This window comes from Myotis brandtii, unplaced genomic scaffold (genome assembly GCF_000412655.1).
Source record: "Myotis brandtii unplaced genomic scaffold, ASM41265v1 scaffold423, whole genome shotgun sequence".
NCBI classification, from domain to species: Eukaryota; Metazoa; Chordata; class Mammalia; order Chiroptera; family Vespertilionidae; genus Myotis; species Myotis brandtii.
This window is the reverse complement of record NW_005366214.1, coordinates 231,271-258,257: the sequence shown is the minus strand read 5'-3', so window position 1 is coordinate 258,257 and position 26,987 is coordinate 231,271. Positions and strand designations below refer to the sequence as shown.

Here is a 26,987-nt window from a genome sequence, read left to right as displayed (position 1 = left end):
TCTGCTGTTCCCAGGCCGGGCACTTGACGGCTGTGGCGGCCCTTCCCTCCGCCCCCGCCCTGTGGGTGACATCAGCCGTCATCCCGCTTCTCTTTCGCTGCAGGGGACAGCAAAGGAAACCCCACCGCCCTCAACCCAGTCGGCAGCAGACACCCCGTCCCTCCCCTGGTCTCACCCGCAGGCTTCATGGGATGAAGTTCCATTCTTCTTACAGAATTTTAGATCTGGAAGGGGCCTCTGAGGTCATCTCTTCCAACCCCACTTTGTAGATGAGAAAACTAATGCCCCGGAAAGGGGAAGCCACTTGCCCAGGTTCATATGTAGTTAGTATGAGAGCCAAGACTAGAATTTAGGTTTCACGACTGTTAACCTTCTAAATCTCTGTTCCTCTCACGCTCAGGGGCTTGCAGACTCGTTTACTCTCATTCAGCATTCATGGTGTACGTACTGAACTTCTGTGTGTGCGTGGCCAGATTACAGGGGGGTAGCGGAGAAGGAATAAGAGGCAGCTTCATTGCAGCCTACGATCTTACCTTCTGGGGGAGTATGTGATTAACAAAAATTGAGTAGTACCGTCCATAAATGCTATTCAAGTTTAGAGAAAGGAGAGAGCAATAGGGGATAACATTGCTATCCTCCCCCCGCCTTCCCCCCGCCCCCCAAAGGACTTAAGTTGGGACTTGAAAGTTCGTTGTGACTAGGGTAGAAAAGAAGGAAGGGGGAAAATAGCAAAACAAGGATTCTTGTATTGGGTGAGAGGTAGGAAATCTCTATAGTTTCTTCAGTCTCTTAATATTTTGAGTAATATTTATTCTTTTTATATAACAACATGGAAACTCATATGGGACAACCCCTTTGAACAGAGGTTTAGCATTACCAAGTAAAGCTAAAGATGTGCATACTGAATGACCCAGCAGTTGCCATCCTACAGAAATAAAGGCATGTGCGTATGGTCCTGGACTTGTGTAAGATGTGGGTAACAGCATTGTTTATAGGAGTAGCCTGGCAAAGGGCGGTGGAGTCATAGGATGGAACACAGTGAGCAGTGAAAGTGAACCAATTAGAGCAGTGGTTCTGAATGAGGAGTAATTTTCCCTCCTAACAGACATTTGGCAATATCTGGAGACATTTTTGGTTGTCACATCTGGGAGTACTACTGACACCTAATAGGTAGAGGCGTTATGGTGTACACATACGTTTCACATACTTTTCTGTACCGTATTCTATTTCATTTATACTTCTAAAGTTTAATGAGACTTTTATGAATCCAATAATGAACACTGCACGTTACAGAGACCATGAGGGAGATACATTAAAGAGATTAGGTTGGATTCTTAAGAGTTGAGCTGAAGACTTAAAAATTATGTTGCAAAGTTTCGATTTAAAAATTATATTGAGACTTCAAAGACTTAAAAATTATATTGAGAAGTTTAGATTTTATACTTTAGGCATTGGACAACCATCAAACAAAATTGAACAGGGACATTCTTCTGAAATCTGCTTAGGAAAAGGAATCTTATAGCTGTATATTGAAATAACGGGATGGGGGAAATGTAAAAGGAGAGTCCCATAAAACATTTGGGGAGCCATGACAACAGTAGTGTAGGCATGAAATAATGAAGACCGAATTTCAAAGAAAGCATTAACAGGACTCAACCAATTTAATGTAGGAGGGGAGAAGGAAAGAGCTATAGATGATCTCAGGGTTTTCAATCTAGGCAACCGGGAAAATTGGAATTATGATGATCAAAATTGAGGATCAAATGGTCAGATTATTTTAATCATGTCTTATTCAAGGTTGAGAATGTAAAATCCAAGCAATCAAGTGAAAATATAAAGATTGCAGTTTGGGTGCAAGATTCAAACAGATGAGTCAGCCAAATTTGTCAAATGGAAAAGATTTGTTCTCTTAAAGAAAGAATGTATAGAATCAAAGATTGAGCTTCAAGGAATAAATTAACTTAGAGAGTGAAAATAGAATACAGTAGAGGAAGAAGAGCGGAAAAAGAATTGAGGTAATTGGAAAACTTAGGAAAGTGCCTTTCGTAAGCACTTTTCTCCAATTTTATTATGCTCCAAAATAATTAAAGGGTTGTCATGAGGAAGAACTTTTCTTTGGAATTTCAGAAGGCAGAATTAGAAATAATTAGTTGGTGGGTGTTATGGGATTGTAGGCTTTGAATCAGAATAAAGAACTTGAACAGATTTTTAAAATGGAATAGGTAACCTTTAGAACAGCGGTTCTCAACCTGTGGGTCGCAACCACTTTGGCGGTCGAACGACCCTTTCACAGGGGTCGCCTAAGACCATCCTGCATATCAGATATTTACATTATGATTCATAACAGTAGCAACATTACAGTTATGAGGTAGCAACGAAAATAATTTTATGGTTGGGTCACAACATGAGGAACTGTATTTAAAGGGCCAGAAGGTTGAGAACCACTGCCTTAGAAGAATTGAACTCTCTTCCTGATGTTCAGTAAGACTGATTGACCATTGGACATCTCAAGCATCTTTCCTTGAGATTTTATTGAGCCATAGATATTTTTAAGGGCAGTAAGAGCGGAGCCACTTTGCTTGAGCTTAGCAAGGGAAAGAATAATAAGATGGTGGTAATAAGTATAGTCATTCAAAAAATTTGGCAGAAAACAATAATGGATTAGCATATTGGAAGTTCTAAGTGTAGAATGAGTAGATAATAAATATCTAATTATTTATCTTTGTTTTCATAAAATTTTCTGGAGTTTTGTGATAGGTGTTTTTTGTAGACTAGAGATACACAGTAATGAATTTTTAACAGCTCTGGCCTACTTGCTTGTAATGTTACACTGAGAACTTGAACTTTCCAATTTGATTTATGCTGTCAGTGTTTAGAGTTTACATTCTGCATACTTACAAGGTCAGATTACATGGATTAGCCACTTTGTATACAAGGTGCCCGTATTTATGGGTGCAGTCCTGTTCAGAGTTCTATTTACTTGAAATTGGTATTTAGAGCTTTATTCTCTTAAGACTGTTTCTAATTCCTTAATTTCTTGGAGTCCTTAACAGTCAGCTTTTATAGATTCAAGGCAGTCCTGATTTAAATCCAATCAGGACTACCTGATTTTAAAGACTACAGTAATCAAAAGAGTGTGATAGTAGTGCATAGATAGACATATAAATCAAGGGAACAGAATAGTCAAAAGTAGACCCGCATATGTGTAGTCATTTGAGTTTTCCGCAAAGGTGCCAATGTCACTCAATGTGGAAAGGATAGTCTTTTTAATAAATGTTGCTGGAACAACTGAATATTCATAAGGAAATAAATGAAACTTTATTATTCATATCATATGTAAAATTATTTCAATATGATTATAAACCTAAACCAGCAAGCTAAAACTATAGCATTTCTAGAAGAAAACATAGGAGAAAATCTTTGCAACCTTGGGGTAAACAAATATGTCTTAGAAGACAAGCACAAAAATAAGGGAAGAAACAGTTTGATAAATTGGACTTCAAAAAATCAAAACTGCTCTTCAAAAGACACCATAAAAATGGCAAACCAATGACAGGGAGAAAATATTTGTAACACATGTGTCTGATAAAGGATATGTATCTAAGAGATATAAAGAAATCTTATAGCTCAATAGCTTATAACTCAATAAGATAAACAACCTAACTTTAAAAAAATGGGCCTGCCCTGACCGGTTGACTGAAGGGTCCCAGGTTTGATTCCAGTCAAGGGCATGTACCTTGGTTGTGGGCACATCCCCAGTAGAGGGTGTTCAGGAGGCAGCTGATCGTTGTTTCTCTCTCATTGATGTTTCTAACTCTCTCTCCCTCTCCTTCTCCCTTCCTTTCTGTAAAAAAATCAATAAAATATATATATATATATTTTTATGAATAGGCACCATGAAAAGATTCTCATCTTCATTATTCACTAGAGGCCTGGTGCATGAAATTCTTGCACAGGTAGGGTCCCTAGGCCTGGCCAGCGATCAGGGCTGATCTGTGGGGCGTCCGGCGGGGCCATTCTCCCCCCCGCCCCCCTCCACTGGCACCCGCCTTGGCAGACCTAGGACCTGTGGGCTGGGGACAGCTCTTGCGTTGAGCGTCTTCCCCCTGGTGGTCAGTGCACATCATAGCAACCAGTTGTTTTGCCATTCAGGTGATTGGCATATTAGGCTTTTATTATATAGGATAAGAGAAATGCAAATTAAAGCTACAATGAGATACCACTTTACATCATTAGAATGGCTAAAATTAAATATAAAAATCTTACAATACCTAGTGTTGGTGAGAAGGTGGAGCAACTGGAACTCACACATTGCTGGTGGGAATAGAAAATGGAAAACCTAGAAACCATGTGGCAGTTTATTACAATGTTTATATATATTATATTTTTACGATATGATTTGATTCAGCAATTCCACTTCTAGTGACTTACCCAAGAGAAAGGTGTATGTCCACACAAGACATACATGAATCTTCATTGCTGCTTTATTCATAATAGCCAAAACCTGAAAAGAGCCCAAATGTCTGTCAACAGATAAATCCATGCAATGGTATACTACTTGGCAATAAAAAGCAGCAAACTACCAATCCATATAACAACAGAGGTGATTAACATGGATATTATGCTGAGCAAAAGAATCTGAATGCAGATGAGTATACTACATGATTTTGTTTATATAAAATTTCAGGAGAGGCAAAATTAATCTCTAGAGATAGAAATCAGATCAGTGGGTGCCTGAGATGAGAGAGGGGTTAGAGATAAACTGCAAAGCATAAAGGAACTTCCTGGGAAGACAGACATTTTTATATCTTGATTGGTGTAGTGTTTACATTGGCATGTATGTTTATTAAAAGTCATTTACCAATACTGTTACAATATGTTTGTTTATGTTATGGTATTTTTAATATTGTATGTAAGTTAGAGTTGTGTGTTTTTAAAAAAATATTTTTATTGATTTCAGAGAGGAAGAGAAAGATAGAAACATCAGTGATGAGAGAGAATCATTGATTGGCTGCCTCCTGCATGCCCCTACTGGGGATCCAGCCCGCAACCCGTAACAGGTCATGTGCCCTGACCATGCCCTGAGCCGTAATTGAACCATGACCCTCTGGTTCATAGGTCTATACTCAACCACTGAGTCATGCTGGCTTGTTTTTTAATAAAAGCAAAACACTTGTTCTTAATAGCTGGAAATTTATACTTTAATCTCAAGGCTTTTCCCTTCTTTAGTAGTTAAGTCCATGTGCCTACGATTTAATGTCTTCACACTACATACATGTAGTTAGCTTGATTTCCCCTCATTAGAGTTAATTTCTTCCTTAATGCATAGCACCGAGGAGCGACTCATAAAGGAGAGGTTAATTGTACAGGGAATCCAGGATAGCTTCACTGTGACATCACTTCAGCTGGGCCTTAATTCCCTGATACTTCATAGCTCTTTGAGAGAAGAAACATGTGACTCATCCTCAACTTCTCCACTATGCTTTGCACAGTATCAAGCATGCAGCTACATTGGAGAAATGTTTATTTGAGTGTTTTTTAATCACATTAACTATTAAAAATACTCTTAAGTTTGCTGGTCAGAAATGGGATTGAAGTAGGTTATTTATGAAATGACTCTTAGTTGTGAACAATTATTAGTAAGCCTTGAACAAAGACTTCCCCTGAGCCAGGAGCATAAATTGTTAGTTTCTTGGTGATGAAGCAGAGCTCTTTCTCTTTGAATTGCCATGGTGTTAGTCTGATGAATTGCAGAGTTTATCTCCTCTGCCTAAATCACATATATTCTTTAGGACTGACATCTATAGAGCTAAGAGTCTATTTTGTTTGTTTATGTTATGGTATTTTTAAGGCTTCAGAAAATGGTGTTTCAACAATCAACTGAGCATTGCAGTGTATAAGATCATTTTATTGGCTGAGTGTTTCCATTTTGATTGAATTTTAATTCTAGCTTTATGATAAGATACCTCATTTAATATTGTTTGCTATGATGTTTCTTTAATTTTTTCTTTTCATATTTTATATTATTAAAGCTTCATTAATTGTTTCTGAATATCCATTTGCATTTATTTCTCTTAAACATAGTTGCATATTTCAGAGACTTACAGCTCTAACACCATTTCAGTTTTATTTACCATGAATAGCACATCTAGAGGAAAAAATAATAATTTCAAAAATTAATTGGTTTTGCCTTCAAGCAAGTAAATTTTGGTGCTTTTTTTTTTTTGCCTTTAGAGATTTTAAATCTATTAATCATTTTCACCAAGGATTTTGAAATATAAGAAAATTAAATTACTATTTTTATTATTTTAGGGTAACATTTGCCTGGAGAATGGATCTTTCTTGCTGAACTTTACTGGCTGTGCAGTGTGTGGTAAGCGGGATTTTATGCTGATCACAAACAAATCCTTGAAAGAAGAAGATGGAGAAGAAATAGTTACCTATGATCGTAAGTAGACCTTCTTTTTGTCTGTTTTGTTAATCCTCATCTGAGGATATTTTTCCATCGATTTTCTATTGGTTGCCTCCTGCACCTGCCCCCACTGTGGCCGGGGATTGAACCTACAACCCAGGTACATGCCCTTGACTGGGAATGGAACCCGTGACCCTTTGGTGCAAGGGCCGGCGCTCTAACCACTTAGCAACACAGGTCAGGGCAGTGGCCCTTTCTTTTCACGCAAGTCTGTTAACAGGTATTGGCTTTTAGAAGTTGGTATGTTGTGTGAAGTATGATGAGGCCTATTTTAATATATTGCGACACATAGTTACTAGTTAGTTAGGTTTTTAAGAGAAAATTATAAATAGCACCTCATTTATCTAGCATTAGATATTCTACTTAAATGACTTTTGGAGATAACTGAAGCTTATGATTCAGGCACCATTTTTGTTTGTTTGTTTATTTTTAAAGCCTTTATGCCTTCTGAGACAAGATATAGAGACTTTATTTTTTAACCTTAGGGTCATCCATGTGTTCATTTTCCACTATACGTCGTATAATACAGTGATGTCCTCCTATAGCTATTAAAGTGTTTAGGGTTGCTTGCTTCTGTTTTACACTTTATCTTAGCCAAAAGGCCGAGAAGCCATGTTTGCCCCTATTTTAAATGTCTCTGAGTTCTATGGTCTTGTTTCTCCTTTCAAAGCTTTTTTTGGTCTCCTATCTCACTATCAGTCTTCTGTGTCTTTTTTTTTTTTAAACTTAGGAGCCATTCTTTTTAAAAAAAAACATGTTTTTATTAATTGCAGAGAGAGAGAGAGGAAAGGGGACTGGGAGAGAGAGAGAAACATTGATTTGAGAGAAACATCTATCTGTTGCCTCCCACCAGGGGTCGAGCCCACAACCTGGGCATGTGTCCTTACCAAAATTGAACCAGCGATCTTTTGGTGCATGGGACGATTCTCAGCCAACTGAGCCACACAGGCCAGGGCCAGTCTGTTGTTTCTTTTGCTGCTGTAAATATGCTCCCTGTATATGCTGCTCCTCATCCTCAATAATGGGAAACCAAACAAATAAACTATGGATAATAAAAATAAATCAATTCTGAGATTGGCTCTACAAAGTTCTATGAATAAATTAAGTACATGTACACTTTAGTGCCCAGATATGTTAGCAAGTAGTTACACTGTTCAGATGTCCTTTTGGCTTGTGTCCTAGTTCTTTGATATGTTCTGAATATATAAGGAATAAATGTACAACTAATGATATTTTGCTAGAGGGGTATAAAAACACTAAGCCTTTAGAATAGAGTCAGACTATCAAAAAATTTTTCTAAATTAGAAGAATCTTTTTCTTTCTTTTAGATATAATGTTTTAAACTCAATTTCCTTTCAGGTAGTAAGTCATAGTGGTTAAGAGCAAGGGTTCTGGAGCCAGAATGCTTGGTGTTGAGTTCTGGTTCCAATACTTACTAACTCAGTAGTCTTCCTAGTTATATAACTACAGTATGCGTTTGTTTCCTTATCCCTAAAAATTGTATCTAGCTCTTTGAGTTTTTGAGAAAATTAAATGGGTAAATGGATACAACATATTTAAAACATTATCTGGCGCACTGTAAACACTCAATAAATCATAGTTATTATTATCATATTGTTTTGTTCTGTTAATCCTCACCTGAGGATATTTTTCCATTGATTTTTTAGAGAGAGTGGGAAGGAGGAGAGAGAGAGAGAAACATCTATGTAAGAGAGACACTTTGATTGGTTACCCCCCGCTTGAGCCCTGGCCAGGACCAGGGATCAAATCTGCAACTGAGGTACATGCCCTTGACCAGAATCAAAACCAGGACCCTTCAGTCCACGGGCCCATGCTCTATCTACCGAGCCAAACTGGCTAGTGCTATCATATTGTTTTTACTAGAGTATTTTTTTTACCACTAGATTTACTTTAATGTCTAGCATTAGTTGTTTATTTATGATTGGTTGTCATAGCACAATTTCTATCATTCCAGAGAATAAAAGCTTTTATATAGTTAGATAGGACTAGCTGGTTTAAAAAACAGCCTTACATATCTGTTTACTGATTACCTTAGAGAGCATTCAGTGGGAATTAATATGTGCACATTGAGTGTCTGAACTTAGGCTCTTAATTATGTAGTGTTTCTATGTCTCGAATTCTGGATTTCTTATCAAGGTAGATGTTTTAAAGCAATACCATTGCTGAGAATAGACATTCTACTGCCTTAAGACACCTTCCAGGACTTAATTATTTAATATTTAAGTCTCTCTCTGTTTTGGCAGATCTGTGTCAGAATTGTCATCACGTAGTAGCCAGACATGAATATACATTCAGTATCATGGATGAATTTCAGGTAAATGTATAACTATGGGTATGTTATTGGTGGGGGAAGTAATAAAAGAATCTTGAAAATCTGGATATAGTTTTCATAAATGAAGTACTAGCGAATATTAGAAGAGACCATCCCTCTCTTCTACCTGTGTAACTTGAGAGAGAAACTTTAGATGTGGGTGGATCTGCTCAAACCTGTCTTCACAAGAATCAGAAATCAGAGTGTGTATTTTACAGATGATTTCTCAGTTCTGTCATTTTTATGAAGAACATTACTATGAGGTTACTGTTGTGTATCTTTTTTCTTTACGGAGTTATATGATTGCACAATTTTTGGCTTTGAGTGTTGGCCCACCCACTGTCATCATACTTGCTGGGCATGGAAATTGTGATAAGGAGGTTTTCCCTAATAGGCATGTAGAGTTGAGCAATTCTGTAGTCTCCATTGCAGTAAGACATTTTAATATTATTTGGTAGGTAAAATAACAAAATGGATGTATCAAGGTTGGAGGAGAGACGTTGAACCACTCTTAGGACAGAGAATAGGGATTTACAGAGAATAAGGATTAGTCCTTAGACAATTTTGAGAGCGTGCGAAGAATGCAACAGAATTCTACAGGTTCGTGTAGGCCTGAAGTAGGTCTAAAGGTCAGGAAGGAAAGCTGGACCGTGCGGGAGAGCCAAGGGCACACTTTAACCATGAGGACACGCTGCAGCCTGCATCTGTCCTTCACTCTCCATTTTCAAGCCTTCACCTTGAGTTACTTATTTAGTGTGAACTAAATGTTCATCCGTAGGATATAAGTTAGCGCTTTTAACAGGCAAAGGAATTTTTTTTAAATCCTCCAGATTTGGGTAGTAGTATAATTAGGAAAAAATAAAATCTTTCATAATAGAATATTATAAAATAGTATAACCACTCATTCTTATTTTAGTGTGCAAGAAAACACTTAGTCACCTGTCATAATCTGGTCCAATATATTGTGCTTATAAATAAATAGCATCCTGACCGCATCTCCTCAGTATCCAAAAATTATACCTCAAAAAATATTTATATGATATATGTAACCGAGGCCGAAATCGAGATTTCAGTGAATGAGCAGTGGCCAGATAGGGGAACAAGCATGTCATGAGCTTAAAGGAGCAGCTCCATGCTTTCATGGGAGGAAAGGAATGCTTGTAGCTATTTTCCAGAAGCTCCTGAAGGACCTGAGAGCTTTTTAGAGTTCCTAAATGGATATTGAGATTGCTTGTTCATGCCCTAATTGAGCCATTGAAAATTGCTGCCACGAGACCAAACTCAGGCTGATTTTCCTTTATGACTGGATGCAGCCATGTTCAAAGCTGCCCTAGAAATTACTCTGTGAAAGGAGGATGGTTTACTGTCACAATGCCCAGATAGTGTGAAATTCTCTTGAAAAAAAATCTCTTAGACTGGACTCTTGATCTCCAGTGTTCTCTCTCCCAGCATCCACTTTCCCCCTCTCATATGTGAAATTCTGCCATCAGACTGCCTCATTGGCTCTTCGTAGCTCACCTTTAGCTACAGTATAATGTCCAAACTCCTCTTTCCAACGTTCTTGCTGGGCGGTGGCTTCACTTTCCCTAGTTTCCCACCGCTCTCCTCATGTGCACCACACAGCGCTGACCTTAGACTTCTTCCTGCCCTCCTGTTACAGCGGGGAGTTTCATTTCCTCTGATGCTTACCCCTGCCATTTCTTCAGGAGTCTCGTGTTACCGTCTCTCTTTAGCATACTCTTTTTTTCCATGGGACTTAACATTGTTTACATTCAGTATACTCTGTCCTTCTTTATTTGTTAAAAATAAACTCTTTTATTTTGCTTAGCTCCCTCTTTGATGCATCCTCTCATCATCTTTCCTTCCTTTTGCTTTATTACTTGAATAGGTTTATATCCTGCTTCCCTTATTTCTCTATGTTCCTCTTAACCACCTACAAACTGGTTTTCACTTTCACTTTTCTAAAACTCTTCTCTCATAGGTTTCCCAGAATAGTTCTTACCTCTTTTAGCATCTCTTCTGATTCTGGTTTTGTTAACCATTGTTGTCTTTTTAAAGCATTGCTTCCCTTAGGTCCATATTGCTAGGCTTTTTTTATTTCTTTTAAATCATTTAGCTGCTCATTTGCTTTTTCTCTGGTTTCCTTTCCTGTTTTCCCTCCTTTTCCCCTAAGCTTTGGTGTCTGGCCTAGGACCTTCTCTATACTCCATCAAATAGAGAGCACACTCCGTCTCATTTAAAACCTATCAGGTATCTTCCAAATCTCCTTCTCTAAGCCCAATATCTTACCTGCCCTCTTTTTTCCTCTGTTTCTCTTATTTTTGCTCCATTGCCAAACCTTGTGTCACGGACAATAGCCACTCAAACCAAATTACTGCAGCAGCCCCCAAACTGTAGTTCTGCACTCTGCCCTCAGTTAATCTTCCTTAAGCATATCACCCTGTCGCTCCTCTGCTACTGCATAGGCATATGCTGCTCTTTTTCATATCACTGTCCTTATTCGGACTTTTTCCTTGACTGGTTCCTTTCTCTACCTTCAAGCCAACTAAATCTTACCTCTTTTAAACTGAGTTTAAATTTTATCTCCTTGCTCTTGACAGTTCAGCCCATACTTCTTTCTCCTTTTTCTGAGCACTTCTTGTACCTATAGCAGGCCCTATAGGTCTTCATTCTCAGCTGCTGTGACTTAGTTTTCTCTTCCCCACCTTATTCAGCCTCAACTTATTCCGGCAGTGGTTCAGGTTCAAAGTGCAATGCCCACCAGTGATAATGTATTGTTTTGTTTTAAATGTCTTATAGGAATTTTAAACATAATAAAAAATAGGCAGAATAGACTATTAACCTCCATTACCCAGCTTTAATTGTACCTCACCATTCCCATGTCTCCCCACAGGATAATTTTGAAACAAATGCCAAATGTATCACTACTTCTACAAATATGTCAGTATGTATTCCTGTTTATAAAGCAACCACAATGCCATTGCTAAACAAAGAAGATTTTCTGATGGCAAGAATAGAGGGGAAAGTAGAGACAGAAGTACAGAGTTGGTGGAAAATACATTATAAATGATTACAGATATTCTTTATTTTTTATATCACCCTAAAAGCCATTAAAATGACTGTGTGTTTGCCCCAGGACACAAGAGGGGACTGTGAGATTGCTTTCTGTTCCTCTGTGGACCAGGGAGGAGAGGCCTTGGAGTCAGAATTAATATATAGTGCTAGAGAAAAGGGACCTCTGTGATCTAGCCATGGGACCTCAGAATAAGCCAGAGGATCTGGTCTCCCCCAAAGGTGATTCCACCCACTCCACCCTTCCTTCCAAATCTGTGCCCTTTGGCTTTGCCCAGGTGGAGCCTTTGAAGGTCTCCATGAATAACTGGGAGGAATTCTTATTCTCCCAAGTTGGCTAGTTTTGGTAAAAGGTTTCCCAATCCCACCACATTCCTGGCAGCACATGGAGATATGTTTCTGGCACTCCAAGGTAGAATTCTAGACATATTTTCCCACAGAAGTGCTGCTATATATGGTTAGAATCTATAGTACTTGTACAATATAAATTTAAAAGACTCCCTGGAGTTCCTGGGAATCTGTCGGGTACAACTACTTCTGTGGGAAACTGCTTTTGAATTCCTAACAGTTGACCTACAATGAAATTTGGAATACAGACTGCCTATAATCAATCTTTACAAATTATACCATATGCTAGTTGTGTGTTTGTTTTTTCTCCCAAATTAGGTTGTAAGTTTTGCACGGTCAGTTTTGTCCTTGCCTTCTTTCATGTCTACCAGTGTTCCTTGGACTAAATAAAAACTTGTCAATGGATAGATTGGTTGAAAACTCAGATATTTATCTAGCTTCACAAATAGTCCCATTTGACTTTATTACCTTTTTCTTCTTCATTTCAGTGGGAGGCTGACATCCTACTAGTAATGTCCAGTGGGTGAAAGCAGAAGTATTTGAAGGCAGTAAAAGACCTTGGAGAGACTGGATTTTTATTTTATTTTTAATTCATGGGACTTTCATTTGTTTGCTGAGGTCTAGCCTCTATTTATTTCTACAGTGTGTGTGGAGTAGACTTTAAAATTACATGTAGTCTTTAAGAAACAGTCCACTGCACAGTTAAGCTCCCTGCCGAACTCACTAGAAGGAAATGGAAAGGCAGTTGCCTGGTTCTGAGTCTTCGTGCTGTAGTCGTTGTTTGTCTCTGTGGCCCTCTCTCTAGTGACTGTCCAGACCCATGGAACGCTAACTGCCTTGACTGATCAGTTGCCAGACAGCTAGCATCTCAGTGTCGGGTGCAGAAATACGTGTAGATTTGACATCGATTTTGTTTTCCTAAAGAAGATAAAGGTTTTTAAGCAAAAGGTTTCAAAGAAATGTTTCTATAGTTTATGAACATATTAAATATTCTAGAAAGGGACCTCTATTAGAACAGGACTTTGCCCTGAGGATTTTTGCTTGAAACAAAATCCCTTCTGTCACTAGTCTGAACATTTGTTAAACCCAAGAAACATAAAACTCTCTAAATAAATCAAATTCCAGATAACTGACTATCTAAATATGAGGCATGCTTGACGTACTAGTGGATTTAAACCCAAGAAACATAAAACTCCCTAAATAGATCAAATTCCAGATAACTGGCTATCTAAATATAAGGCATGCTTGACGTACTAGTGGATTTAATATAATTTTTTATTTTCTTGGGGTAGGTTAAATAGCTTTTTTGGTTTAGGAATTTTCTCCCTTGTTTATTCTTTTAAAAATCATTTCTATTGCATATTAGTGCTAAATATCCTAGAAAGGAACATCTCTATGATCAGGAATTTGTCCTTAGGGGCCCACACTCAAATAGCAGCACTAACTAAGCCCAATATGTGTGTTTTTTAAGTCCAAGAAATGGCCATGCATTTCCAAGATGGCATTCTTGTATTCATAGTAAATAGAGCATCAGCGTGTATTCAGTTTATATAAACAAAAGGCTATGGGATACACAGAATAAACCTAAGACATTGTTTATAGGTGTTGAAATTGACCTAACTTAGAAGAAGAATATCCACAGCAATGTAGAGAGCAGCACCTGAGTAAGTCAGGAAGCATCTTCCTCCCTGTCCCTCGCGGTAATGATGCACTTTATCTTGTTCTAGGAGTACACCATGCTGTGTTTGTTATGTGGCAAAGCTGAAGATACTATCAGCATTCTCCCTGATGACCCCCGACAGATGACTCTGTTATTCTAAGGACCCTTCTGCAGTTCTGTAGAACTAGGTTGTGTTGGTTACAATACTGCAAACCTGATGGTTTGTCTTAGTTTATAATGGAAATTATTTGCTTATTTGTTTCTGCTTAGACTTACCTATTCTTTGAAAGAAAAGAAGTAATTTGGGGGATTACTGCTCTCTAGAGCTGAGCTCTTCTGCCAAAGTTCCCAGTTCACATTGGTGCAGCCAGAATGAAGCATCTTTGTTAGTGCTATGTGGCTAAAAATAATTAGAATGGGAGAACCTAGTGCCCAGATCTTGGTTCCAGTAAAAGGAAGCAGGGCTCCTTGGAGAAATGACTTACTCTAGGATTAGGGCTATAAATACCCAAGATGAGCCTGGAGCATCTTGCGCCACAAAAAAAAGAAAGTGCTCAGAAAAAAATCACAATGGTGGGGGATGCCCGAAGGACAGAAGAGCCAAGTGAAGGAGCTCCCAGTAACCAAAGCTGGAACAATTGGAGTGAAAAGTTAAGTAGCATTGGATTATAACCCAAACTGTAAAATAAATATTCATGAATCCATACTGACATAAATAAATGATTGAATAAGTAAATATATACATTACGATAGCAGATCTCCCATGCAAAAGATTTTCAAATAATGTATGTAGATATTCCCCACTCCTTAAGTGTGAGTGTGTGTGTTGACTTCCCTCCAGAGTATAGTATTGAAAGGGGACAAACACTAGCCCGGATCAAGGTGAACATCATTGGTGATCGGCCATGTGATAGCATGATGTGATGAGAATGGCACTTTACCTTTATAGTATTCTCCCCCAAACCCATAACTCCAGTCTCATCATTAGAAAAACATCAAACAAATCCCAGTTCAGGGACATTCTACAAAATACCTGACCAGTGCTCCTCACAACTGTCAGGTCATCAAAGATAAGGAAGTCTGAGAAACTGATTTACTCTAAGTAAGTAAACAACTACTGAATGTAATGTCATATCCTAAATGGGATCTTACACCAGAAAAAGGACATTTGGGGAAAACTGGGGAAATCTGAATAAAGTGTGGACTTTTGTTAATATAAATAGAATGGTTTCTTTTGCTCCAAAGGAATCTAAGACTATCTTAACTTGCATAGTTGAAAGAACACTGGGTGTTCTAAACTGGCATTTAGGCCCCTCTGCTATTTGGTAGCAGCACAACCATTAAGCAAAGCATTACTCTATTTTTTATTGTCCCCTTTTTAAAAAAATTGGTCTAATAAGAATTGATATTATATATCCTGCACAGTATTATTGAGAGATCCAAATGAATAATGAATGTAAAATGCTCTGGAAAGCATAGAAAGAACTAGATACAAATGAGATGGCTTCAGTTAGTTCTCAGTGTGAGACCAAACTTAAAAGGGTTAGGCATTAGAAACAAAATTGTTTCCTCTTCAGATCTAAGAGACTTAGGCATTCTGGACTAAGGCTTTGCTTGTAAGAAAAAAAGGTGAGCAAAACGATCATTATTGATACCAGGGTAAAGCTTTGTTATATAACAGGGATAATAAAGACTGAGGTTTATTGAGTCCTTACTTTGTGGCAAGGCCTTTTTAAAAAAGCACTGATTTAATCCTCATTCACAGCTCCATGAGGCAGGTACTATTATTAATCCGATTTTAGAGCCAAAGAAACTAAGCACAGCAGTTGAGTAGCTCACTCAGGGCCACACAGCTAGTGGTCACCCCCTCTCAGGAGCGCTCAGTACACATGACGTAGAGGGCCTGGCAAGGTCAGGGAGAGTCTGAGAATATCGGTGACCGCCCTCTGAGAAACCGAGGCATGTCAGACCAGAATTTATTATTTGGAAAAGCTCAGTTAGCTGCGCCTTAGGAATCAGTTGTTTTATTCCTGGAAAATATTTTCCACTTACTGCAAATCTATATCTGACCTGCTGAGGAAATCATTTGGTGAAATGAATCCAGAAAGTAGAGAAAGTGCTTCATTACTTTAAATAGCACTAAGCCCGTTACAGCCTCTGAATCGTCCCTTTTTGGGGTTTGAATGCTTCCAACTTAGTCATTTGGAGCTCAAGAGTACAATTTCACATGCCTCCACTGATATCTTCATCTATTGCAAGATGTATAATTATTATCTATTTTGAACTAAATATACTACAAAAATTTAAAACATAAAATCCTATCCATCTATTTTATTATTTTACCAACATCATGCTATGTTTTGTGGTACTTTCTTTTTCATCTTCTAGAATTTTTCTCTGGATCTAAAAGAATAAAGACCTTTTGAACCCAGTTCTACTGAGTCTATTTTTCTGTTTAAATAAAGAGGAACCAGGCAAAAAGCATCAATCTTTTTTTATCTTCCTACCCTGAGATACAAGAAGGACAAGGCTTCACCTATAGGTGTAATTGGGGGTGTGGGCGTGTCCTGACACCTCATTCTTTCTCTATTTGCCCCATGAGGTACAGATCTGGGTCTGCTTAGTTCAGATCTTGGAGTTCAAAGCTCAGTATGTTTATTGTGTTGATTTAGCTAGCTCTGTCTTTCTCAAGTTGTTCTGGGTTCTCCCAATACTAATTAATGGATACATTATATAGTCTGGGCACAAGCAGATATGGTTTGTTACTTGTAAGTTATCACTAAAAATATATATGTTCACTGTTCTTTATTTCAGTGTATCAGCAATCCTTTCGGTTTTATTCTTTTGTGAGCAAGGTTAAGTTATCGACTTCATTTGAGGCTCTCGGCTTTAACATGTGTATTTCTTGGCTGTAAAACAAGTCTCTGTTGTGAGAGACACTGTGGATGGGGAGAAAGGAAATCAAGAACCTGGGTCTAGAATTAGCTTTGCCACATGCTCATGGTGGGAGGTTAGACAAGTCTTGTATTCTATCTGTACCTTGGTTTCTTCAGTGGAAGAATAGAAATAATCATGCCTCCTTCATGGAGTTTTTAAATCAAATGATATAAGTGAAAGGTTTTTAGGTTGTACAGTGTGGGGTGAATAGGCAGCTGTCAGTGGTCTTTATGAAGAAACTGAGATAGAAGGAAGCAGTGGTGTCATGGTTAAGAGTAGGGGCTTTGAAGTCAGGCTGACCTGGGATTAACTTTCAGTTCTGCTACTCTATAGTCCTTTGTCCTTGGCAGGTGTCTTGCTCAATTACCATTTATTTATATTGTTGACACTATTACTTTCCTTCTCTTTAAATAGAGATAAAAATTCCTCGCAGGGTCAATATGAGGATTAATTAGCCTAACCCCGTGGTCGGCAAACTGCAGCTCGCGAGCCGCATGCGGCTCTTTGGCCCCTTGAGTGTGGCTCTTCCACAAAATACCACGTGTGGGGGCGCACGTACAGTGCAATTGAAGCTTCGTGTCCCATGCGCAGAAGTCAGTATTTTGTGGAAGAGCCACACTCAAGGGGCCAAAGAACCGCATGTGGCTCGCGAGCCACGGTTTGCTGAGCCGCAGTTTGCCGACCACTGGCCTAACCTATTTAAAGTACTTAGTGTAGCCCTAGCCACTGTGGCCCAGTTAGTTGAGCATTGTGCCGTGCACCAGGAGGATGCGGGTTCAGCCCTGACCAGTTTGGAGCAGTGGTTAGAGTGTCAACCCTCGGACCAAAGGTCGTGAGTTTGATTCCCTGTCAAGGGCACGTACCTTGGTTGCAGGTTCCCTAGCCCCAGTAGGGGCATGTGCAGGAGGCAGCCAGTCGTGTCTTGTTCACGAAAATGTTTCTCTCTCTCTCTCCCCCTCCTCCCTCCCTTGCATCTCTCTCTAGAAATCAATGGAGAAAATACCCTTGGGTGAGGATAAAAAGAAAAGAAGGTTGTGGGTTCGATTCCTGGTCAGAGTACATACCTAGGTTGCAGGTTCGATCCCCAATTGGTGCACATACAGGTGGCAACAGATCAATGTATCTCTCTCACATCGATGTTCCTCTTTCTCCCTTCCTCCCTCTCTTTAAAAAAAAAAAATCAATAAATAAAGTAGTGCAGTATATGAGTATACTAAATGGTAGTTTGGGTGATGGTTGTGATAGTGATTATAAGAAATCACCAATTAGAGGTTGGCTAACTTTCTTAAACTAAGGACAAATAGCTATGGGAACATGGTTATGGAAATAATCATCAGTTTCATTCCGTATCTTGATCCTCTGAAATCAGTTATTTGAAGCCAGTGGCTATATTTTTGGAAGAGTCCTCAGAGAAACGATGATCTCTGTCCCTCCAAATGGAGCAGCATTACCTCAGCACTTGTGGGGAAGCTTGTTGATGAGCCTTCTCCCTGCTTCCTGAGTGCCCCTCTGGAAATTTGATTAAAAGATTTTGTTGATCTAGGAAAATGGGTGATTATATAAAGCTTTGCTTTGTCATTAAGTTTATGACCATAAGCGGCTACTGTTGAGGATGTAAAGAGCGACAAACAAGATGAGGACTTAAGGAAAGGAAACAGTTTCTCATTTGATTTTAACAACAGCACAACTAATGATTTAGTAAAACAAAGCACCCTTGTAAAAACGTTCCTCCAGCCCTGCCGCCCTGTTCCTTCCTGAGCCAAACTGGTCAGGTCCCTTCTGAAGCAAATAGCATTTCCCCTGCACAAAGAGGGGCCCTCTTCAGAGCATTAGGGTCCTTTCTGACTCTCTCTGCAAAATCACTTATAATTCCCATTCCTTTGGGATCTCTAAATAATTCAACTCGAGCCTCATGGGAAAGACCCAACATACTGTACTGGCATGTCAGGCCCTAAATTGCCTGTAGCATAATGCCAACATCCAGGATAGCTGCCTCTGTTACTAGACGTAACACAGGCTATAACACTATCAAGATGATGAACAAGTCATTCTAGCACCCAACACAAATTGTGTCTTTCATTTCTTCAGGAAAGCAATTTGTCTCTGCAGTTATTGCTCTAAAATCAGTAGTTGGTCCTGCCCCCGCCCCAATCCATACCCCAATGTTGGCTTTAAGAGCAGGAATCTTAAAAGGCTTGAGTTTTCAAGTCAAGGGCAACCTTAATTTAGCAGAAGGCCCGGCAGAAGGGTGCCAGGGGATTCCCACTATAAGGCTCAGGTTACCCTTTCGAAAGAAAGCACAGTCGATGACATAGCTTTAGTTGAAGCTCAGACCATGGGATCCTTAACCTCTGTTCTACATTTGCTTCTCAGAAGATGCAAGTGCTTAGAAAATAGTCTGGGGAGCCTTGTAGGAAAAGCCTTTCCCCTCAGCACTGGCGTTCTCAAGCCGTGTGTTCAGTCTGGAGAACTGTCCCTTCAGGGCTTCACCAAAGAGAAGTGAAATATTCCATCTAGTGGTCAGAGAAGGAAAGGTGCAATGAGAAGTTTCTAGGGAGAGGTTTGTGGGGCGGAGTGACAGGGCAGGGGCCTTTCAGCACGTCTTTTCCAGAGCGTGATCAGGCCTGGCCTTGGCAGTGGCGTGTTTTGGGAGTGTGCCTGGATGAGATGAGGACCCTGGACGCGTCCTCACAAAGCCATTGGGCAGAACTCTGCTGTCACAGAGAACAGCTGGCAGTCTGACTGGGAAGGGAGGCCCTGGCCCATCCCACCCTTGTGGGAGAAACAAAGCCGATTGTTCACGCCTAAACTTGTTTGTCTTGTGCCTGAATTTGTGAATCTGCGAGGCTAAGACAAGGGTGCAATGTGAACGTTATAAAGGAGGGAGAGTCAGTCTAGCACAAGATCAGAAACAAGTGTGCTCAGCAAGGTTTCCAGGAAACCGATGAAGTGCCCTTTTGTACCAGTAACTGCACCCTCCCCACCCTGCTGCTCGTGAAAGTCCACCGAATTGACTTCCCAGGTAACCCTCAAGGGGCAGGTAATATTTAATTGGCCCAGTACCCATAGCGATAGCCTCGATAACCTCAACTTCTGGGAATCCTCTAACTAACCTCTTGGTACCCCAACCAAAGGGCCCATTGTCTTGCCCTCCTCTTTACCACCTCCTTCCCACAGTTCTGGAGAAGAGCCATAAAATAATAAAACAATTTACTTTCCTGCCACTCCACCTGCCTCGCAGAACTTGACCAGGGCCTGCTTTCCAGGCAGCAGTTAGGGGGTCCCCTTGATCAGAGCCTCCCTCTCCCAAGCCTTGGTGTGCTGCCAGCTCCTCTGGCCCCCCTGCAGTTTGCACCATCCCTCCACCCTGTCAAGGAAGAAGACACAGAGTGTCTGGCCATTTCCACACCTGCCATTTATTGGACTCAGGAAGCAGGCTGGCACGGGCTCTTCACATGTCTCAGACCCCGCCCATACAGGTTTAGGACGGTGCCATCATTCTGTGAAGGCCCAGAGCTCGCCTACGTCTTGGAGGCCAAATTGAATCACCAACCAGAAGATTGGGAGAGAAGCAGGCTGACAGGAAAGGCAAGGCTCTTTGATGAAGGAGAATGACCTCAGGGGAAAGCTCAGGTCCAGCAGTGTCTCCCGAGGACACTCTGAATCCTAAGGAGAGATACTCAGGGGCTGGATGGAGGAGGAGATCTGTGTGCTGAGCAGCCCGCGTCTATATGGCAACTTTGAGGAGGCGCTTGATGTCGGGCTCGATGTTGATGGTTTGGAAGGTGCGGCTGTAGCGTCGGAAGGGCTCCCCCTCCGGCCCGATAAGGAACTTCTCAAAGTTCCAGGACACATCTGAGCGGCGCACTGGGCTCCAAATGATGTACTTGGGATCGGTCATGAGAGAAAATGGGTCATCATAGGGGTAGGGGAGCTTGTCCTTCAGGTAGGCGAAGACAGGATGCTCATTCTGACCATTCACATCACACTTCTGGGCAAGGGTGAAGGTGGGCTGGAATCCATCCCCAGGGCGGACGTACTTGAGACTGTTCAGGATCTCCTCATTCTGACAGTTCTCCTGGGGGAGGAAAAAGACAAAGAGCATGGAAAAAGGAAGGGGAAATGAAGGGTCCACAAAGCAAACCTTTCACCTTCTAGACTCCTCCCCAGGATCATTCTTTTCTGTGTTACTTTTTTCTTCCCTTCTTCATTTGCTCTGCCCTACCCTTGACTTGGTGTTTTCCCTCTCACAGCTATTATGTCTTGCTAGGCCAGTTCTGAAAGTTTTTGCAGTTCCCATCTTGGCTGTTCTTCTACTGAGAGATTTAGCATTTTTGAACTATTGTTTCTCTCTCCAATCTACCCTGAGCAGTTCTTAGTGTATCTGTCTGAATCTCAAGGAACCTTAAGTTCAGGGCAGTAGAAAGGGAAAGGAGGCTTAGGTCGTACTGCCGAGAACTCTCCTTCTACTTATCTACCCACACATGCCTACACACACATCCTGCGACCACCTTGCCCTCCTGTGCCCTGGCTTTGCCTCTGTTGCTTCTGATTACATGTGAATGTTGAGGCCTTTGCCTTTGCCCTACTCAGCTCCTCAAGCCAAGGGTGAAATTGAGGCCAAGGGGGATGGGGTTTGCTTCTTGCTTTCATCTGCCTTGTCCTTCATCTGAAGTGCAAGTAGGAGGGAGCTTTGCTGAAGGAAGACTCCCATCCAAGGAAGTCTAGTTTTCAGGTGCCACAAGGCAAAGTGCCTTAGAGACATCAGTGAATGTATTCTAAATGTAATTACTTAGTGACTAACAGGGATGAATTAATAGGATGGAGGGTTTGGGGGTTAGAGGGTTTAGGGTTCTGGAATAGGCCAGGGGAAGAGGGAGTTAAGGAAATTAAGTGCTTGAGGGCTAAAGGTTGTGAATATGTAACTATCATTCCTTTCATTTCTGGACTGCTATCCCAAGACTCCTGCCCCTCACACTCAGTCTGCTCAGCTGTGAATGCTTTAGCCTGAACCTGTTACTTATCTTTCCCTCCCGCTGCCATCACAGATCTGTCCCCACTCAGCATTCCCCACCCATGATGTGCCCAAACGACCCATGGAAACCCTTATTTTCCTCCCCCCTCCAAGTCTAGTAAGAGTCAGGTATCTCCCTCTGGGAGAAAGTCCCTGCTTCTGACCTACTAGGACCAATTAGTATAGTCAGTTCTGCGCCGTCATGACATCTTGAGCCCAGAATCCATCTCTATTAGGCTTCTCTCTAATGCAAATGGCTGTCTGGCTACTGGTAGGTTGTGGACTCCCTCCAGCAACTAGCTAGCTGGGAGTGATGATGTGAGTCTGGAGGCACCTCCAGGCCAGAGAGACACCTCTAAAGAAATTTTGCTTTAGTCCAGCTGGCGTGGCTCAGTGGTTGAGCATTGACCTATGAAGCAGGAGGTCACGGGTTTTGTTTGTTTTTAATATATTTTTATTGATTTCAGAGATGAAGCGAGAGGGAGAGAGAGATAGAAACATCAATGATGAGAGAGAATCATTGATCGGCTGCCTCCTGCACGCCCCCCACTGGGGATCAAGTCCGAAACCTAGGCATGTGCCCTTGACCGGAATTGAACCTGGGACCCTTCAGTCCACAGGCTGACACTCTATCCACTGAGCCAAACCAGCTAGGGTGGGAGGTCACAGTTTGATTCCTGGTCAGGGCACATGCCCTAGTTGAGGGCTGGATCCCCATTGTGAGGCATGCAGGAGGCAGCCAATCAATGAATCTCTCTCATCATAGATGTTTCCATCTCTTTCTCCCTCTCCCTTCCTCTCTGAAATCAATAAAAATATTTTAAAAATAAAAAAAAACAAAATGAAGAGGTTTTGCCCTTTCTATCTCTTCTGCTTTGGCCAAGGCTAGAAACAGACTGAGACATTTAAGGAACAGTCAGAGCAGTAATGGTGTGGGCTCAGGTTTGTCACAGCCAATGACATTTGTCTTCCTGCATATATCTCTGCTAATCTCTTCCTTCTCTTCATGCCACTATGAATTGAGCTAAGGGGATTATAACGAGAGGGTTCAGTTGAGGACATTCTGCCTGCTTGTGCTGTTAAAACAATACGTGAAAATAGAAGAACCCCTAAAAGATAACTTGAGGTGTGTGGGCTGAAGCTCTATAACAACTTGACCCATTAATCAGAGACAAAGAGGTGCCTGTGATGCCCGGAGGAGACATAACACCCTTAGCTTTCCCTCAAATTCACTCTCCACTTGGCTGATTTCAAACAAGCAAATAAAAGTCTTCAATCTAAACAATAAAGTTGCTTGCATTTGCATATTACTTTTGTATATCTTATCCTTGAAACCTCACAATAATCCTATGAGATAAGTGGTATTTTCCCCAATTTAGAGATGAGGAAACTAAAACAGAAAAAGTGAGTGACTCTTCCTAGGGCACAGAGCCATTAAGTAGCAGAACCAATGCTAGCTAGAACAAAGGTCTCCTGAGTCAGTTCAATCCTCCTGTGATTCTTGATCTTTTTATTTCCTCCATTCATTCATTTAGCAAATATTTAATGAGTATCTTCTATATCCGAGGCACTGATAATACAATAGAGAGAAAAACAGACCTGGTACCAGCCCTCACTGAGCATAGTGGGAAGACAATAAGCAATAAAAAAAAAAAAATCCACACCCTCGGTCTTTAATCACAGACAGAATCACATGTATACTTCCCCTTGGTAGTCACATGTACTAAAGACCTACATTGACAAAACATGCCCCCGATTCCAGACACTCCAACACACACAGTCTTTCTCCCCTCCCCTTAGCCTACTAGACAACCCAACCCCTTGTGTGCAATACAAGGGACCCCTCACCTGATGTCCAAATTGATTGCAAGGGAAGCCAAGAACCACCAGGCGCCGGGGAAAGCGGCATTGCAGCTCGTTGAGCTGGGTGTAGTCCCGAGTGGTTGTGCCTCAGAGCGATGCTACGTTCTCAATCAGCACTGCCCTGCCTCGGAATGTATTGAAATCTATCTTCTCCCCATCCAGGCTGATAGCACTGAGGTCGTAGAACGACTTGGCAATGAAAGCCATGGTGAAGGTGCAGGGTGAGCCTGGCAGGTGGCGGGAGCCCACTTAAGGATCTATTAAAGGGGTGGGGAGGAGGAGGAGCCTGGAAGGGCAGGAAGGCTCTCACAATGGGGCTTTGAGCATCCTCAGGATGACTTAGCAAAAACCGTCACCCACCTGCAAGGGCTGTTTGAACAAGGAGGTTGCTCCTCCTATTTACAGACTAAACAAAGCCACCTCCCTGCCCTACCCTGCTGGCAACCTGGGAGGGCCAACTTGATATCTATGAACAGACATGAATAATTCACTACTTGCCAGGAAACCAGAGCCCCAAAGGTCGCCCTGGAGGAAAAAAGGGAGGGAGGGACCCAGGATTGACTCCTACTTGCCCCAGCAAGTTGTTTCACATGGCGCATACATTTATTGAGGGCCTGCTGAGTGCCAAGTTCTGAACCCTGCAATGGAGAAGTCAGGGTCTGCTGAGATCTGAAATGGGAGGAAGAGAATTGGAGTGCATGTCCCCTTGACTCAGACTAAAACTGAAATATACATATTACTGTTCACAGTTTTCTCGTTGGCTGTTGGTTTCCACTAAATCAAAGGAGACCTTGGGACACAGTGTATGATTTTTATAAAATAACTAGAGACCCTGTGCACTGGTGGGGGGTCCTCTCAGCCCCGCCTGTGCTCCCACCACCACTGCTGCACTCGCCAGCCGTCAGCTGGCTTGTGGCTGAGCAGCGCTCCCCCTGTGGGAGCGTCTGCCCCCTGGTGGTGAGTGTCATAGCGACTGGTCATCGGCCATTTGGTTGATTTGCATATTACGCTTTTATTATATAGGATGGCTTTCAGTGCCTCGGCTTGTACCAGGCTGAAGAGATGAAGTTGTGTTGGTCTTGTACAGTCTTCCCGTGAGTGAGGTCACCTGCTCTCAAGAACATCTGCCCCTGCACCGTGCCATCTCCTACCCTGACTCAGAAAGTCTGGAGGCCTTGCTAGAAATAATTCAGAGATTTATTCCAGGATCTTGGAGTTTGCAAACTGGGAACATAGCTGGACAAAACCCCAGAAGTGTTCCGAAGAAGAAAGAAAACTTAAACATTCTTATAGTAAAAAGTACATTCTTGAGAAGTATCAGTCCTGCTTGCTTAGCCCTAGGATTGGTCCAGAATGTTGCCAGTCAGATGCCAGGCAGTCAGGATGAAGGCTGCCAGGTGGTCAGAAAGATGGGACCAGGAGGTCAGGTCAAGTCCTGGTGGTCTGGTTAATGAATGTCAGGTGGATGTATAGGTGGGTCTTTCAGGGGATAATTAGAGGGTCACCTGGAGGCCCAGATGTATATCCGGGCATTGATGCAGGACTAAATAGTTCAAAAAAGTGTAAGTTTTAAGTTAATGATGCAAGGCTCATTAGAATAAGAATGGAGTATTTCCTCATGCCTCAATTTCCTTAACTTAATAATTTTAGCAGCTTGGTTAAAATGACTTCATTTTATACATTCCCTATCTTTTCTCTTTCTTCACTCCACATCCTGCCCCCATGGGGTTGTGAGGATGCAATCAGCTGTGGCCAGGTAGGGGTGACAGGAGTTGCACAGCAGGTGGGGAAACTACACTTATCTCTTCTCAGACCAAGGCTCCGTCCCAAAGACTTTCCAGAGGGCTGTGCTGGTCCCACCCCACCAGAAGGGAAGTCTGCAGGGAGTCAAGCTGCTGCAGTTCTAGACCCAGCGAGGCCTCCCATGACATTTGCAGCACCAGCCATGTAGGCCCTACATTGTAGGGTATTGCAGGCCACCTGGGGACCTGCTAAAGCTTGTCATGGTGTGAGCACACCCCTGGGAGCCCACAGGAATTAGAAACACCTAACGCTCCACTTCATTCCCCCAAGCACCCACCAACTCAACAAGTCACCTCCTTTTTTGATGCCTGGATTTCTCCAGCGGTAAAACTGGCAATTAGGCTTTACCAGGCTTGGGGAGTTTAGAGAGAGATTTCAATAACAATGCAAATGTTTACTAGAGACAGTTTTTACAGGGACAGGTCCACTGGGAACTATCTCCTAAGACAAATAAGCGAGGCTAGCAGCAGCCAGGCTTGAGAATCTGATCTGTGAAGATGGAGAATTACTCCGCAGAGGGTGCCCGACTGGTCTGTCTTCTGTAGCCTGTCCCATGGCTGCTGATAGCACGTGGGAACCCACCCGTCTCAACGGGCTGCTCCCTAGGAACAAGCCTCCATTACCTAAGTGGGCATGGAATCTGGCCAGCAGAAGAGGTAGCAGGAAAGGCTGGGTGGAGTTCCCAGAAGCAGCCCATAAATGTCTCTAGCAAGCCACCGCGTCAGAAGGAGTTGGCCTTGACAGTGGGCTAAACTTTAACATGAACTTGGCAGATTGACGTGCATGCCGAGAGTTCTCCAGTACTCAGGGCTTCCCGGCACCTCCTGTGGGCTGCCCTCCTGTGACCTCTCCAGGAAGGCCCCGGAAGTTCCTGAGCTAAGGAGTGGGGGCTCCCTCTCCCTCGGGTACAAGCCATTTTTCTCTCTAGGTACAGCGTTGAGTCACCCAGGTTCTTACCGTTGACAACTGAATTGTATTGATAAGGCTCTCCTAAAACTCCTCTTTGTCCAACTTTACCTCAAACCAGCCTGCTTTCCAGAAGCCGGTATCTTTGTGACATGCACTGAGTGTGCGATTCCCACAGCTTTCCACAGGGACAGTAGTGGTTCTGGTAACTGTACTGGCTTAGCAGGCAGAAAGCTTAGGCCAGTGGTTCTCAACTCTGGCTGCAAATGAGAATTGCTTATGAAGATTTTCCTAAATAGAGAGGACAAAGCTTTCCCCTCCCGAGATTTCAATTCCGTTGTCTCTAGCCACGACTCTGCCACTGTTCCTTGGGGCCCCTAGACACCTGTTTCCTTATCTGTTGAACCAGGAAAATCACCCAACTTATCTCACCAGATACGATCAAGTATTACAAGCGCTCTCTCAACTGGAAAGTGCAGGGTAAGATCTTAGACTCTTGCCCTGCCTTGTTTTACTCCTTCCTTCTTCAATTGATCCTCACCCCCATTCTCTGCTTCTTCCATCAACTCTGTACCCCAAA

The 26,987-nt window shown here is 41.8% G+C and overlaps 2 protein-coding genes across 5 annotated transcripts in view; one reads left to right on the top strand and one right to left on the bottom strand.

The window, feature by feature from the left end:
• The window catches only part of CHURC1 (churchill domain containing 1), a 44,690-nt gene extending 19,782 nt beyond the window's left edge, over positions 1-24,908 (top strand). The window contains exons 2-4 of one of the 4 annotated variants that reach the window (XM_014545912.1): positions 6,313-6,448; positions 8,737-8,807; positions 24,722-24,908. In XM_014545912.1, coding sequence (XP_014401398.1) covers positions 6,313-6,448; positions 8,737-8,807; positions 24,722-24,796 — 282 coding nt within the window. In that variant the 3' untranslated portion in view covers positions 24,797-24,908. Of the gene's footprint in view, positions 1-6,312; positions 6,449-8,736; positions 8,808-11,697; positions 12,792-13,951; positions 16,319-24,721 lie in introns of those variants that run through there. The other 3 variants (XM_005874020.2, XM_014545911.1, XM_014545913.1) reach the window with 3 other exon arrangements.
• GPX2 (glutathione peroxidase 2) lies at positions 20,216-24,127 on the bottom strand. Its single transcript, XM_005874022.2, has 2 exons — positions 23,684-24,127; positions 20,216-20,899 (listed from the first exon to the last, which is right to left on the bottom strand). Exons 1-2 carry the CDS (start codon positions 23,903-23,905, stop codon positions 20,549-20,551), a joined length of 573 nt encoding a protein of 190 aa, XP_005874084.2. The 5' UTR covers positions 23,906-24,127; the 3' UTR covers positions 20,216-20,548.
• Positions 24,909-26,987: the final 2,079 nt, after the last annotated feature.